At 42.1% G+C, this 13,492-nt stretch overlaps 1 protein-coding gene across 4 annotated transcripts in view; it reads left to right on the top strand.

The window, feature by feature from the left end:
• The window catches only part of LOC144604093 (tektin-3-like), an 81,060-nt gene that overhangs the window by 25,058 nt on the left and 42,510 nt on the right, over positions 1 to 13,492 (top strand). For 2 of the 4 annotated variants that reach the window (XM_078418203.1, XM_078418202.1), the window contains exons 2-3: positions 708 to 1,393; positions 11,286 to 11,369. In XM_078418203.1, coding sequence (XP_078274329.1) covers positions 722 to 1,393; positions 11,286 to 11,369 — 756 coding nt within the window. In that variant the 5' untranslated portion in view covers positions 708 to 721. Of the gene's footprint in view, positions 1 to 21; positions 478 to 707; positions 1,394 to 11,285; positions 11,370 to 13,492 lie in introns of those variants that run through there. The other 2 variants (XM_078418200.1, XM_078418201.1) reach the window with 2 other exon arrangements.

Below are 13,492 nucleotides of genomic sequence, written 5' to 3'. Positions count from 1 at the left end.
GCTGACTCTGTTGCTAAGGGTCCGGGATGTTGCGGCGTCCCTGGCAACCGCCTGGTGCCCTGATCCAGTGCACAGCAGCAGAGAGAGAGATGCGCGCTGCAGAGAGCAAGTACAGGCGCCAGCGCTGCTCCCTCACACACGGCACTGGCATTAAACTAAGATGCAGCACAACGCCCGTGAGCTCAGGGGTTACAAGCAGCCGCTAACTCGGAAGTGTTTCTCCGTGATGCATGACCCCCCCCCCCCTCTCCTCCCTTTATGCTTTAATGCAATATTTTCCATAGTTTAACCTAAATAACACACGGCCCACCCCTGCTGCCAGCGATGGGTGCAATTCCTCCCAGGCGGCCCTTAGACCAGAGCCGTTTTAATTGCAAGGATGATGCCAGTAATGTATGTCTTGCTTATTTCGAGAGCTTCATGATGGACCATTTTATAATAGCTAGCTTTATGATGTCGTGTATGTCATAATGCGTCGTAAGAAAGTTTTATGATAGTCATATTATGTCATTACTGTAATTATGTGTGCTCAAGATCTGATACGCTGACCTTTTAGTTGGGTTGACTAGATATTGCATAGCGTTTTGTAGTTTGACGTGAATAATTTTGATTTTGCTTTTAAAAAAAAAAAAATGATTAAGCCTTAGTTTGCTACTGAGATCAAAAGCTGTTAGTTGCAAGCTAAAATAATTCTGTTTCTTTTGTAGAAACTGTAGCCACCATGTATGGCAGATGTTGTACCACAGATTTGGAAACCAGGTGCAGTAGTGTTAACTTGCCATGGAGACCAAGTACCTACTACAAGGTTGCAGGTGTCAATACCACTCTTGGACCTTATACTAAGAACTTGTGTGGGAGGCAGTACCCAATGATGACCTCGTATCCACCAATGACCTCTTGTTCAGCGGTGAGCGGGGGTCCCATAATCAACTGTCCCGTGCCTTCATACCCTGTGATGCATTCTTGCCCGGCAATCATTCCAAGACCACCAATAAACTGCCCAGTAGTGAATCCTTGCTCCGTGATAGACCCGTGCCCTACCATGGATCCGTGCTCCCCAGGAACGTCCAATCGCATAGCCCTCTTCAGCAGATACACTCCAGGCGAATGGTTGGAGTCCAACCACAACAACTACAAGCAATCCGACTGCTCCAGACACAATGCCGAGAAGCTCAGGGAAGACACCTCGAGGCTCATCCAGGATAAAGCCCAGCTGACCCGAAAAATACAGAATGACACCAGTGCCAACATTGGGCAGAGGGTAGAGGACATCAGCTTCTGGAAATCTGAGCTGGATCATGAGCTTGACCAAATGATCATGGAGATTCATGCTCTGGGTCAAGTGAAGAGAAGAGTTGAGAAAGCACTGGAAGAGACAGATGCACATCTCCAGGTCAGTGAAATGGCTATCCTTGCAGTAGAAAAACATGGACAAAATAACATAATAATTATGAATTCCTCAGTGTAAATATTATATAATACTAATTCATTCAGCGCATGCTTATTTTTGGCAGTTTAAAATCTGAAATTATGAACTATTAATATAGATTGTGTAGGACAGCTATAAGACTAGTTTTCTGAAACCCCATAGCAAATCTTAAAAGGGCAGCTTTGGGTGATTGTAAGGTAAATTTACAGCTTTCAGATATTGATTCAAAATGCTTGGATTTTGTTTTGATGCAGTTTGAACGGTCACATTATCACCTTCTCTTGGTTACTCAGCTGGTCATTATTCTCTGGCTAACTTGATTTTTGCAATCAGTCTGAAGAAAGGTCCTAACCCAAAATGCCACCCATCCATTTTTCTCCACAGATGCTGCCTGACCTACTGAGCATGTTGTGTCTATCTTTGATTTTTGTTTTGACTGTTCTAATTAATTTGATTCTATCAGAGGTGATTTGGGAATACGCGTTCATGTACATATTTCTGTTGTGAAAGAAAATGTGTGAACTTTTTTCATGTTCACATTTTTAAGTTATGTATGTCTATGCATATTACTTGCAGACATTAATCAAAGTGTGATGGAAGGATCTGAACCCATCAAAATTTGAGGAAGAAAATGTGTGAATTGGTGACATTTCGGGTCGAGACCCGTCTTCAGTCTGAAGAAGGATCTCGACCCGAAACGTCATCCATTCCTTCTATTCCGATATGCTGAGTGACTCCGGCATTTTATGTCTATCTTCACTGCATAATACAGCCAGAGAACACTAGTGGTGAAAGGAGTGAATATTTAAGGTGATGAACAGGATGCCAGTCAAGTGGGTTGCATTGTCATGGATGGCATGAAACTTGTAGAATTATGGATGGAGTTGCATTCATCCACGTAAATGGGAAATATTCCATCCCCCCCCCTCCTCCCCCCCAACCACCAAAAGTGGAGCTTCCCATGTGACTGAAGAAATGGAGGCAATAATCAAATCACTAGTCGGCTAATGTTATTGGGCAGTTCCATAAAATGGTAGAAAATTAAGCAGAATTCAGAAAGTGTACAGGAGAAGTGAGATAAGAGAAGAACGGAACACTGAGAAAAGCAAAGAATAGCGTGAAACCTCTGCAGAGTTGTTCACTGTGTAAGGCTGCTGGTGATCTTCCTACTAAACCCATTCTCACTCTCAGAGGGGTCCACTGACACAAATTTTCTCCAAGGACTCTGCTTTGGCCCAATTGGCATGGACCTGCACAGGTCCAAGTGTTCCTTTCACCAGTCCCACCAAAATGCTTTGACAACCGATTAAATTGCTGGCGGTGAAGGGTCGTGAGTGGCAATGTCTCTGACATCCACATAACCACAAGAAAACTATTAAAAATTAAAAATACCATTCATTATTAACAAAAAATGCAATTATTTAAAAAATTGTACCTCCCCCATTCTTCTCCGTTGAAATGATTGGAATCACTGAATCTACGCTTGGTTAGCCTGCCGTGTTTTCAATTAGCAGATTCCCCTGTGTAAATGTGGTGCTGCATCAGACAGCACAGGTCTCTACTGGCAAGCAGCTGTGTGGAGGTTTGTGACTGATGTGTCCAAGTAATGCCTAGGTGGGTGTCCTGATGTTCCACACTAGAGTAAGGTGCTGGCTGTTCCAGGGGAAACGCGAGGCTTCTCTTGCATACGTTTTGGGCGGTTATAATAACTTGTAAGCATAGGGATTGCCAAATTTCTTTATAAACATACTGATTATCAAAAGAAAGAAGAGGCTGATCTGGAACAAAAGAAGAAAAAATGTCTTTTGGAGGCCGTTGGATAGCTGAGATTAAATGAATACTTAATACTAAATCTATCTTTGCAAAGGTAGTGGATAGTGCCAATATTGTAGCAGAGCTGCTGGTAAAATTAGGCAGGAAAAAGAAGGCTTGGCAGTACTCCAGGAAAGTGGCCCAGTCTGAGTGGGATGCATCTAGACTGCTGATGAAAGGTGGCAGCTGAGGTTTCAAATTTCTTTAGATGAAGAAATCAAACCAGAGAATTGGAGGGTTCCACATGTGTTCGGAGAGATTATTCCTGTTGGTACAAGCTGGTTGGGGAATGCAATTGATGGAAAAATATCTGGGGATCCTAATCTTGAGTGAAAGTAGTTTGCACTTGTAAAACAATGCGAGCACCAGGAACCTTGGATGAACAGGGAGATTCCTTCTCCGCTAAAGTCCAGATCAGAGTCTTTAGAGGACGACCCGGTACTGTTCAAGAAGATCAATACAATCTCCGTAAGGCTACAGGAAAGCTGAGAGAAGTCCAGAACGAGCTAGAGGCTCAATTCAATCAAACACATGCCAGGCGACTAATGTAGGACCTGAACATCATTCTGGTCTACAAGCCAAATTTGGGGGCGACCACAGGTAATGATGGATCTCTACCAGAGAAACACAATATCTTTGAATAGGCAAACAAAGTTCCACCAAGGCAGGTCACCCCTTCCTCTGGCTCAGTCCCATAAACCTCAGTGGCAGAAGTCAGATCTGCTTTCATGAGGCTACACTCGTGGAAAATGGCCAGACCTGATGGAGATCCCTGAATGGGTTCTGAAATTGTGCCCCAATCAATTGGCCACAGTCTTCACCAACCTCTCACTTCAGCAGTCTACTGCCCCTGTTTGTCTTCAGGAAACCCCCCATCTTCCCAGTCCCCAAGAAAAATAAGGTGACCCATCTCAATGATTGCTACCCGTAGGTCAAACATTAACTCCAATGAAGATCTTTGCACGGTTGGCAATGGCTCACCTCTGTACCAGACTTCCAGACAATTTAGATCCCTTGCAATGTGTGTAAAGGAAAATTAGGTCGAAAGAGGATGCCATCTCCCTTGCAATATATTTAGCTCTAGATCACTTTGACAATAAGAACAACAATGTCAGGTTCATTCATTGATTACAGCTTAGCCTTCAACATCATAATACCAAATAAACTCAACTCTAAGCTCCTGGACCTTGGCCTCCATTGCCGCCTCCATTGGCAACTGGCTTCTGGACTTCCTGGCTGCCAGACCTCTGTCGGTTAGTATTAGTTATAAGATTCCCTCCATCCTGATCCACAACATTGGTGCTCCTGAAGGTTGTGTGCTCAGTCCCTTTTTCTACTCCCTGTATCCCATGATTGTGTACACGACCAGCTTGATCTAGTGAGCCGATGATACTACTGCTATCGGCAGGATCTGCAACAATGAGGAATTGGAGCACAGGAGAGATTGGGGACCTTGTGTCACGGTGTCTGAAGGTCAGCAAGAGGAAAGAGTTGGCTGTTGACCAAAGGAAGCAGGAACGTGGGAGGAGGTGTTGGTGAACAAAACCTTGTTCTAATCAACGATGCTAATGTAGAGATGGTCAACAGCTTCAAGTCCTAGTTCCTTCCCTTGATGTAGCGATCAAAAAAGATGCACCGGTGCATTTTCTCTCAAGTGTTTAAGGAGTTTCAACATGTCCAGGACTTCTCGGACATTTTCTCGGACTTCTACAGATGCTCTATGGAAATAATTCCGACAGGATTGCATCTCAGCCTGCCATGCCAACTGCTCTGCTCTTAACTGTGTGAGTGGTGAACGCAGAGCCCAGTTCATCACAGGCTTATCACTTCCTTCCACCCAGTCCATCTTCATGAGTTGGAAGGCAGGAAGTATCATCCAGATTACTGCCACCCTTTTCTCTCTTCTAGCTTCTGGAAGGAGGTAAGGAGCTAAAAATGCTGGACATTGAGGCTTAAGAACAGCTTCTTCTCCACTGGTATTAGACTCCTGAACCAATCGCTCCTTTCTCATCCCCTTCATGGAGGTTCTGCCACACTCTTGCTCTTAACTCTCCCTCATTCTGTTATTCCATTATTGCACTTTTGTAATTTTTTGCACTGCATCAGATTGCATTTCAATCTTTACACCATTCTGCTGTTTGGTCATTGTGTTTATTGTTGCATCTATCAGCATGTATATTGTGTACTCTGAACTTTATGCGAGCAATGAATTTCATTGCACCCTGGTGTTTCTGGCAATAGACTGAACTCAATCTGAACTTCTAAGGAAATTACTGCCAAAATGGAGAAAGTGTCTCAATTCTTCAATGAAGGGAGAGGGAGAGAGAATCGATGAAGACAATGAATTAACATTGCCTGTATGGACATTGTGGGTTTTTTGAAATGGAAAGAGAGTTGGAGTCATCCCATCACAGAGTTGTGGTATGCATGACATATGTTTGCAGATTAGTAAACCAGGGGCCTAAACAAACATTTCAAAGACCGAAATTCAAATCACTCCATGACAGCTGTAATCTTGGAATTTGGATAAACAGCAACAACCGTTTTTACAGTTGATTACAATAACTAACAGATTTTGTTTTTTTAAAGAAACCATCTGGTTTTCTGCCCTTCATGGGAGGAAATCTGCCCTTCCTTCCTGCTCTGGCCAGCGCCACTCTAACCCCCCCTCCCCCCCCTTGTGTTGAAATCCCCAAAGCTCTTCAAAATGGCCGAGCAAGCCACTCAGTCACCATGTCACCATTACCACCTTGAGTGGCGATAGATGACAGTCAATAAATGCAGGCCTTGCCAATGCCCCCTGGTTTCCAAAAATATATTTTTTAATAATCTTAGCCACAGGGCATAATTATAGGAGTTCCTCAGGCCATTGTGCAAGGCCCAGCCATCTCAAGGTGCATCAACAATTATCATGTGGCGTGGAGAAAATGGATTTTAAGTAGGATAGGCAATGCACACTGCCTCAGGAAAGCCACCAGCATCTACAAAGACTCCACACACCCATGCCACCGTCTGTTTCTTCCATCTGGCAGATGTTACAAGGTCTTCTACGCCCGCACCTCCAGGCTGAGAAACAGCTTTATTCCTAGAGCTATAGCTGCTCTGAATCGGACCTGCTGAGAGCCCGCCATGATCTGTCCCTGCCCCCATGGTCATCTGGCACAAATGACCCTGCATGAACCTATTTGCACTTTACCTTGGTTCTTTTTTTTCTCCCTTCTTTTTGTTGATTTTTGTTTTTGCCGTGTTTTATTTATTTTATAGCATCGATATGGAAGTGGCATTCTTAATCTCGTTGTACTTGTACACTGACAACAAAGATATATTGTATTGTATTGTCATTCAACATGGAAAGCAGGCCGTTTTGCCCAACTTGGCCGAGGAACCTCACCTAAGGTAGTCAGTCCCTCCAAGCCAGTAAGTGAAGCTCTTTGGAGGGGGGAAAGATTAATTGATAAAGGCTCGATGGTGCAAGGAAGGCTATTATTGACTGACATGATTCAAACTTCATCGGAGAAAATTAGTTATTTTGATGCTGGGCCAAAGAAAAGTAGTGGATTAGGTTTGAATAATGGAGATGTGAGGATAATATAGCTGAAAATTCAGTTCCTATAAAGAAAATAATTAGTAAGCATTCATGGAACGATGTATGCCAAACATCAGAGATTAGCTCTAAGAAAAATAAATGGCAAGTAAATGAAGTGGAAAAAAAATAATTTTACTCCAATTTCCAAGGGAGGTAAATAGCTGCTGAGCTGGGCCAAGTATTGGTACTAATTATTGACATACTAATTAAGCCAAAGAATGGTGTTCCAGGGAAATGAGTTTGCCTACGCTAATTTCACTTAAAAAAAATTGGCTCTCAGTTGGCTCTCTGAAATGCACTAAGTGAACAGTAACAAATGTTTTATTACAAACAGTGCTTTTATTTCTGACGTAGATAAATGAAGCAAAACATTTATCTGTTCTCTTTGACCTCAATATCTAAATTCCTTCTCTTTTAAAATTTTTTTTTTTCGTAATGTTTAATCTTGTTATCTGTTTTAACGTTTTTTCCTCTAAAAGGGCTAAGTTCTAGACCCATACCTGTGACTCAGGAATTTGGTGGAAGTTGGATGAAAAAGTTGCTAAAAGAATGTGGGACATCCCTATGGGTTATGTCAGTGATCACTGCTTTGAATGAAAGGTTCTCTCTTCATGCCTGGTGTGGATGGTGCATCCACCCTGTTTTAATCAGCACAGACTGTCTGGGAGAAAGTTGGAGTGTTTTATTCCAAGTGCATCATTCACAATGTAAAATAAAACCAGAAAATGAGTGGGAACAAGCTCAAGAGATTTCTGATGAAGGGACTTAGACCCGAAAAATTATATGTTTGTCTCGATGCTATATGACCTCCTGTGCTTTGCACATTTAAAACAAAATAATATTTCCAGCAACTTGAGCATTTAAGAAAAATCATCCATGGTTGTAGAGGGAGGAAGGGGGGGGGGGGGGGGGGGCAGCGAGAACACAGAGGGACCACCTGTACTCAAATGAGTACTTTTGTAACTTTGATGGCGCCAGATAAGTGGCGACTCTTCGCGTACTTTGTGTATTGTATGCAAAATCAATGAATTTCACTGTACCTAAGTACATGTGACAATAAAGTATCATTGATATCCAATATTAGGAATGCATTGGTTATTTTTCAGGATCTTTCCAATAGAGTAACACACCCTCACTGCTTTCCTAAAGTATCAGTCCAATTTTATATGATCAAGGCCCGAGCTAGTGAATAATACCACAGCATTCTGACTCAGAAGATGAATACTGCTAATTGAAGCTGTCATTGCATTGATCTTGCATCAGATAGTTAAGAAGTGTTTATCATCAGAATTAACTAAAGTCACAAGTGGGGAGTTTCACAGAAATATCAATAATGACAGACAATTGTTGGAGTATCCCATCTCTGCCACAGATTTATCCATCTCTCTGAAATGCAGGTCTCTAAGAGCTATCTTGGGGACTTGTACAATTAATACACTGTATGCAATTAGAGATATTGGATGTAAGTTCATAGGAATTTCTTGGTCGGGGCTAATTTATCAGAAAACTACTGATGCAATAATCTTAGTGAGGCAGGCGTGAGTTTATTTTGAAGGGGAAATGTATTTTGCCCATGTTGGTGAAGTCGTGGTTTATAAAACTATACATGTTTTTCATTTTTTCAACAGCTATTCTTTGTATTTTGATTTCCGCAAAAAATGTAAGGTTGGAAAAGATTCAACGTTTTGTTTTAACCAAGTAAATTCCACTTGAGGGAGGACTTTTAATTAAACAATGTAAGGAAACGGATTTGGTTAATTGGCTTTCTTCCAAAGTGAAATTCAATTGGTAAAACATTTGCCGAAAAAGTGGGGAGTTGTGTTGAGAGCTAAGTGAACTAAAATCCTCTAACATGTTTTAGTGGGCTGTGCAATCCAATTTCGGTAATCTCTGCAGAGTTGCCGATTTTGTTTGTTTGGATCAAATGTGCTTGTGTGCTGAGGCATCTGAGTATTCATCATGGTGTGTAAAGTATGCTTGGGCAGCACTTTCATTATCCATGCCAGACCAGTGTGTGGCTGTGAAGACCTGTTGGGAATCAACTTGGGTGGATTTCTTAATCCTCATAACGACTCTACCTTAGCCTCCCCCCCCCAACACTCCCCACTCTCGTGTTTTTTTCCCTAATTTATGTTAGCAATAAAGTTACCTATATCTGACAAATTTTAATCTTGTTCCTTAAATGCTGATAATTCTAGAACTGTAACTCACTTGCCTGAGACAACTTCACAGAGTTCAAAGTTTAATTCTTTAGTTTTCCTGGAACATCACTTAAATTTGCTGTTGTTCTACCAACACTGTTTACTACTTGAATGGTTTCCATTGGGCCTTGTTTAATTTCTCCTCTGAAAGCTGACAATGTAACTCTCCCTCCTTTTGGCATTGAAGTGCTTCATGCTCAAATCTCGGGCGAACATACAATACAGAACAGTACAGCACGGGAACAGACCTTTGGTCCACAATATCTATGCCGAACATGATGCCAAGTTAATTTCTTCTGCTTGCTTGTGATCCATATCTCTTTATTCCCTGCAGTTTCCATGTGCCTACCTAAAAACCTCTTAAATGCCACTATCCAATCTGCCTTCACCAACACCCCTGATAGCATGTTCCAGGCATCAACCATTCTCTGTAAAAAAAAAACTTGCCGCGCGTATCCCCTTTCAGCTTTCCTCCTCTGACCTTAAAGCTGTGCCCTCTAGTCTTTAACATTTCAACCCCTGGGGAAAAAGGTCTGTCTACCCAATCTGTGCCTCTCATAATATTCTATACTATCATGTCGCCCCTTAACCTCTGATGTTCCAGAAAAAAACAATCCAGGTTTGTTCACCTCTCCTTATAGCTAACACCCGCAAATCCAGGCAGCATTCTGGGATACTTCTTCTGCACCTTCTTCAAAATCTCCACATCCTTCCTGTAATGAATGGCATGACCAGCATTGTAAACCAAACTCCAAACGCAGCCTAACCAAAGTTTTATACAGCTGCCGCATGACTTCCTGACTCTTGTACCCAATTCCTTGACTAATTAACTTGATGCCTTCGTTACCACTCCATCTGCTTGTGATGCCATTTTCAGAGAGTTACGAACTAGGACCCCGAGATTCTGTTAAGGATCTTACCATTAACTGTTTACACTTACATTCAATCTCTTAAAAGCGCAACACCTCACACTGACGGTCCCTAATTATCCCATTCTCCTCCAAACCACCGAGGGGAGCTGCAGGTGGACACACTTCCTGCAAACATAGTCCTCGGGGACACTTGGCTGCTCCCTGATTTCCCACGTCTTGCAAGAGAAACGTACCATGCCACTGACTGTCAAAACTGCTCTTTTAATACGCACTTAAAATTAAATCAAGCAAGTTTAAGGAAAAGCAAACCTCAAACAACTTATCTTGTCCTTGCCTTGATTTTGTGTGTCCTCCTCACCGAAGCACACCATTCACTGAAGCCTGCACTTTCACCTCTCAATGGCTCTTCCACCTCTAAGAAATCCCTCTCAAAATGGCCACTCCAAAACAAAAGGTTGGGTTTGAACCCATGTCCTTAAAAGCTACCTTTATGTCTATAGTGGCTCATGTATTATTTGATCTGTACATATAAGGGTTACATAAAAATAGAAAACCTGTTTTTTTCATGGACTAAAATAAAGCATTCAGACTGATGTATCCATTTGCGATGACTATCAAGAGTAAATAAAGGTTAAAATACTTTCCCTGTTCTCTGCCTTAAATGCTTGTCATTTGCCTTTGAACTATGCATCTGAAACATTGTTCAATTAAAGTCAATTCAATAGAAGCATTGTTATGCATGCATTTACTACATGGTATATTTAGCAAAACCAACATTGTTATCCCATTGGTTTTATCCGTAGATTATTTTCCATAGAACATAGTTATGCAGAGTTACTTTGGAACATCTCAAAGCACTTCACACCAATAAAACACATCTATAAGGCAGAGAGACAAAATGCTGGAGTAACTCGGTGGTCAGGAAGCATCCGTGGAGAGCATTTTGAGTCTGACCCATTCTTTGGACTGCTGAGGGTTGGGGGAGGAGGAAAAAAAAAGTTGCATCCCTGTGATCAGTCTGAAGTAGGGTCGTGACCCAAAACATCACTTATCCATGTTCTCCAGGGATGCTGCCTGACCTGCTGAGTTACTCCAGCATTTTGTGTCTTTCCTTGGTAAGCCAGCATCTGCAGTTCCTTGTTTCTACTTCTATTTAGGTCTGTGTGCAGTTTACCGTACTTGTTCCTCATTAAACTAAACAAAATAGCACCTAAAATGAAAAGGGCTGAAACTAATGATATGCTTACTGTTCCTATACCCATTCCACCTGATTTTTAACCTCTTCTCTCCAAACCTATAATTTAAATGAGCTTAAAATAAGTCCATAAAATATTCCAGATGTTTAATATGAATAACACAAGGGTCTTCTTTGTGGCTTGTTTCAGATGGTTCAAGAGTGTTTATACCACCGTGAAAAGAGGATGGGCATTGATCTGGTTCACGATGAAGTGGAGACACAGCTACTTGAGGTGAGTGCCATTGGGATGGAACGTCTATTGACAGCATCAGCAGTACCTACATTTCACCTGGGCAGTCTGAAGAAGGGTCTCGACCCGAAACATCACCCACTCCTTCTCTCCAGAGATGCTGCCTGTCCCGCTGAGTTACTCCAGCATTTTGTGTCTATCTTGGAGCCAGAGGTATTGTCCCCATGATGCCACTGTGCAACATCACCTCATTACATAACCTTTGTGCATCAATCCTGATTTTGGAACAGCTATAATCTGCCTCAGAATGTATGCCTGAAGGTTGATGAACTGGAAATTCTGAAAGTAAAAGTCTGACTTTGTGTACAATGGTCTATATTGTACTATATTGCAGGGGTGATAATGAGTGGTTGGTGCCATGCCACTGTAGAGGGATGTAAGTGAAATGAGTCATAGATCTCAAAAACATGAAGATCAATGCCTATAGCTCCTTGTTAATGAACATGGAATATTGCTTTTCAATGATGTCAGCTGTTTGACCTGTTTTAAGAAACATCAAATCCACTTGTTAATGTTAGGATCTAGTATCCCAGTGGAATTCATTGATCAGTGTGAATTTATCAGCAGATGTAGCTTTCTGTTCTGTTTATTGCTATCAGCAGGGTGTTTGTAAAACTAAGACTAAATCCCTCTCACATAAGAAATGAAAAGTTCGTATGTGATCAGTCTGAAGAAGGGTCTTGACCTGAAATGTCATCCGTCCATTCTCTCTACAGATGGTGCCTGACCCACTGAGTTCCTCCAGTACTTTGTGTTTTGATCAAGATTCAGCATCTGCAGTTTCTTGTGTCCCCTGAAATCAAAAGCTGCTCAGCTGAAGCGTTGTAGCTTTAACTTTACGTTGCCCCGCTGTGACCTCGCTGTTTATTCCTCCCCATTCTATTCTCAATTTTGGCTTTGATTTTTTTTAAACCAATTTTGAATGCTGACTTTCGAGCAACTCATTCTGAATGAGGTGTTCCAAAATTTAACTTAATCTTCTGATTGTAAAACCAGGGTAATGCCAGGGATGTGGACCTTAAAATATGTGGATCGTACATCGCGAGCATTGAATGTAAGATGGCGTTCTACATGAGTAGCTAAAATTAAAGTCATATTTGAGTTCAATGCCAATGGAATAACCAGTGAGCCCATGTCTGAGTGGTAATAGAATTGCCTGAGTGGAGAGGTTCTGAGCCCAACGCAGTGAAAAGGGGGTGCTATAAGACGTAGAAAATAGGTGCATGAGTAGGCCATTCGACCCTTCAATCCAGCACCGCCATTCAATATGATCATCCAAAATCAGCATCCCGTTCCTGCTTTCCCCCCCCCCATATCCCTTGATTCCTTTAGCCCGAAGAGCTAAATCTAACTTTCTCTTGAAACCATCCAGTGAGTTGGCCTCCACTGCCTTCTGTGGCAGATAATTCTACAGATTCACAACTCTCTGGGTGAAAACATTTTTCTTCATCTCAGTCCTATATGGCCTACCCCTTATTCTTTAACTGTGACCCCTGGTTCTGGACTCCCTCAACATGGGGAACATTTTTCCTGCATCTAGCCTGTCCAATCCCTTAAGAATTTTATATGTTTCTATAAGATCCCCACTCATCCTTCTAAATTCCAGTGACTCTATCCTTCCCCGGGAAACCTGGGGTCTTTATTATAAATAGCAAATATTGCAGAAGCTGGAAATGTGAAATAAAATGAGGCAGGTTGAAATTCTCTGTGGGTTAGACAGTATCTGTGGAGAGAGAAACTGAGTAGTGAATCAGCGGAATTCATTGCCATAGAAGGCTGTGGACCCCAAGTCAAAAGATATTTCTAAGGCAGAGATAGATAGATTGTTAATTAGTAGTAAGGGTGTCAGGGGTTATGTGTAGAAGGCAGGAGAATGTGGTTGCAGGGAAAGATAGATCAGACATGATTGAATGGCGGAATAAACTTGATGGCCTGAATGGCCTAAAGGGCCTGTCAATAGACAATAGACAATAGGTGCAAGAGTAGGCCATTCAGCCCTTCGAGCTAGCACCGCCATTCAATGCGATCATGGCTGATCACTCTCAATCAGTACCCCGTTCCTGCCTTCTCCCCATACCCCCTCACTCCGCTATCCTTAAGAGCTC

This window comes from Rhinoraja longicauda, chromosome 21 (genome assembly GCF_053455715.1).
Source record: "Rhinoraja longicauda isolate Sanriku21f chromosome 21, sRhiLon1.1, whole genome shotgun sequence".
Taxonomy (NCBI): Eukaryota; Metazoa; Chordata; class Chondrichthyes; order Rajiformes; family Arhynchobatidae; genus Rhinoraja; species Rhinoraja longicauda.
The sequence above is the reverse complement of the archived record's forward strand: the minus strand, read 5'-3'. Positions and strand labels throughout refer to the sequence as shown.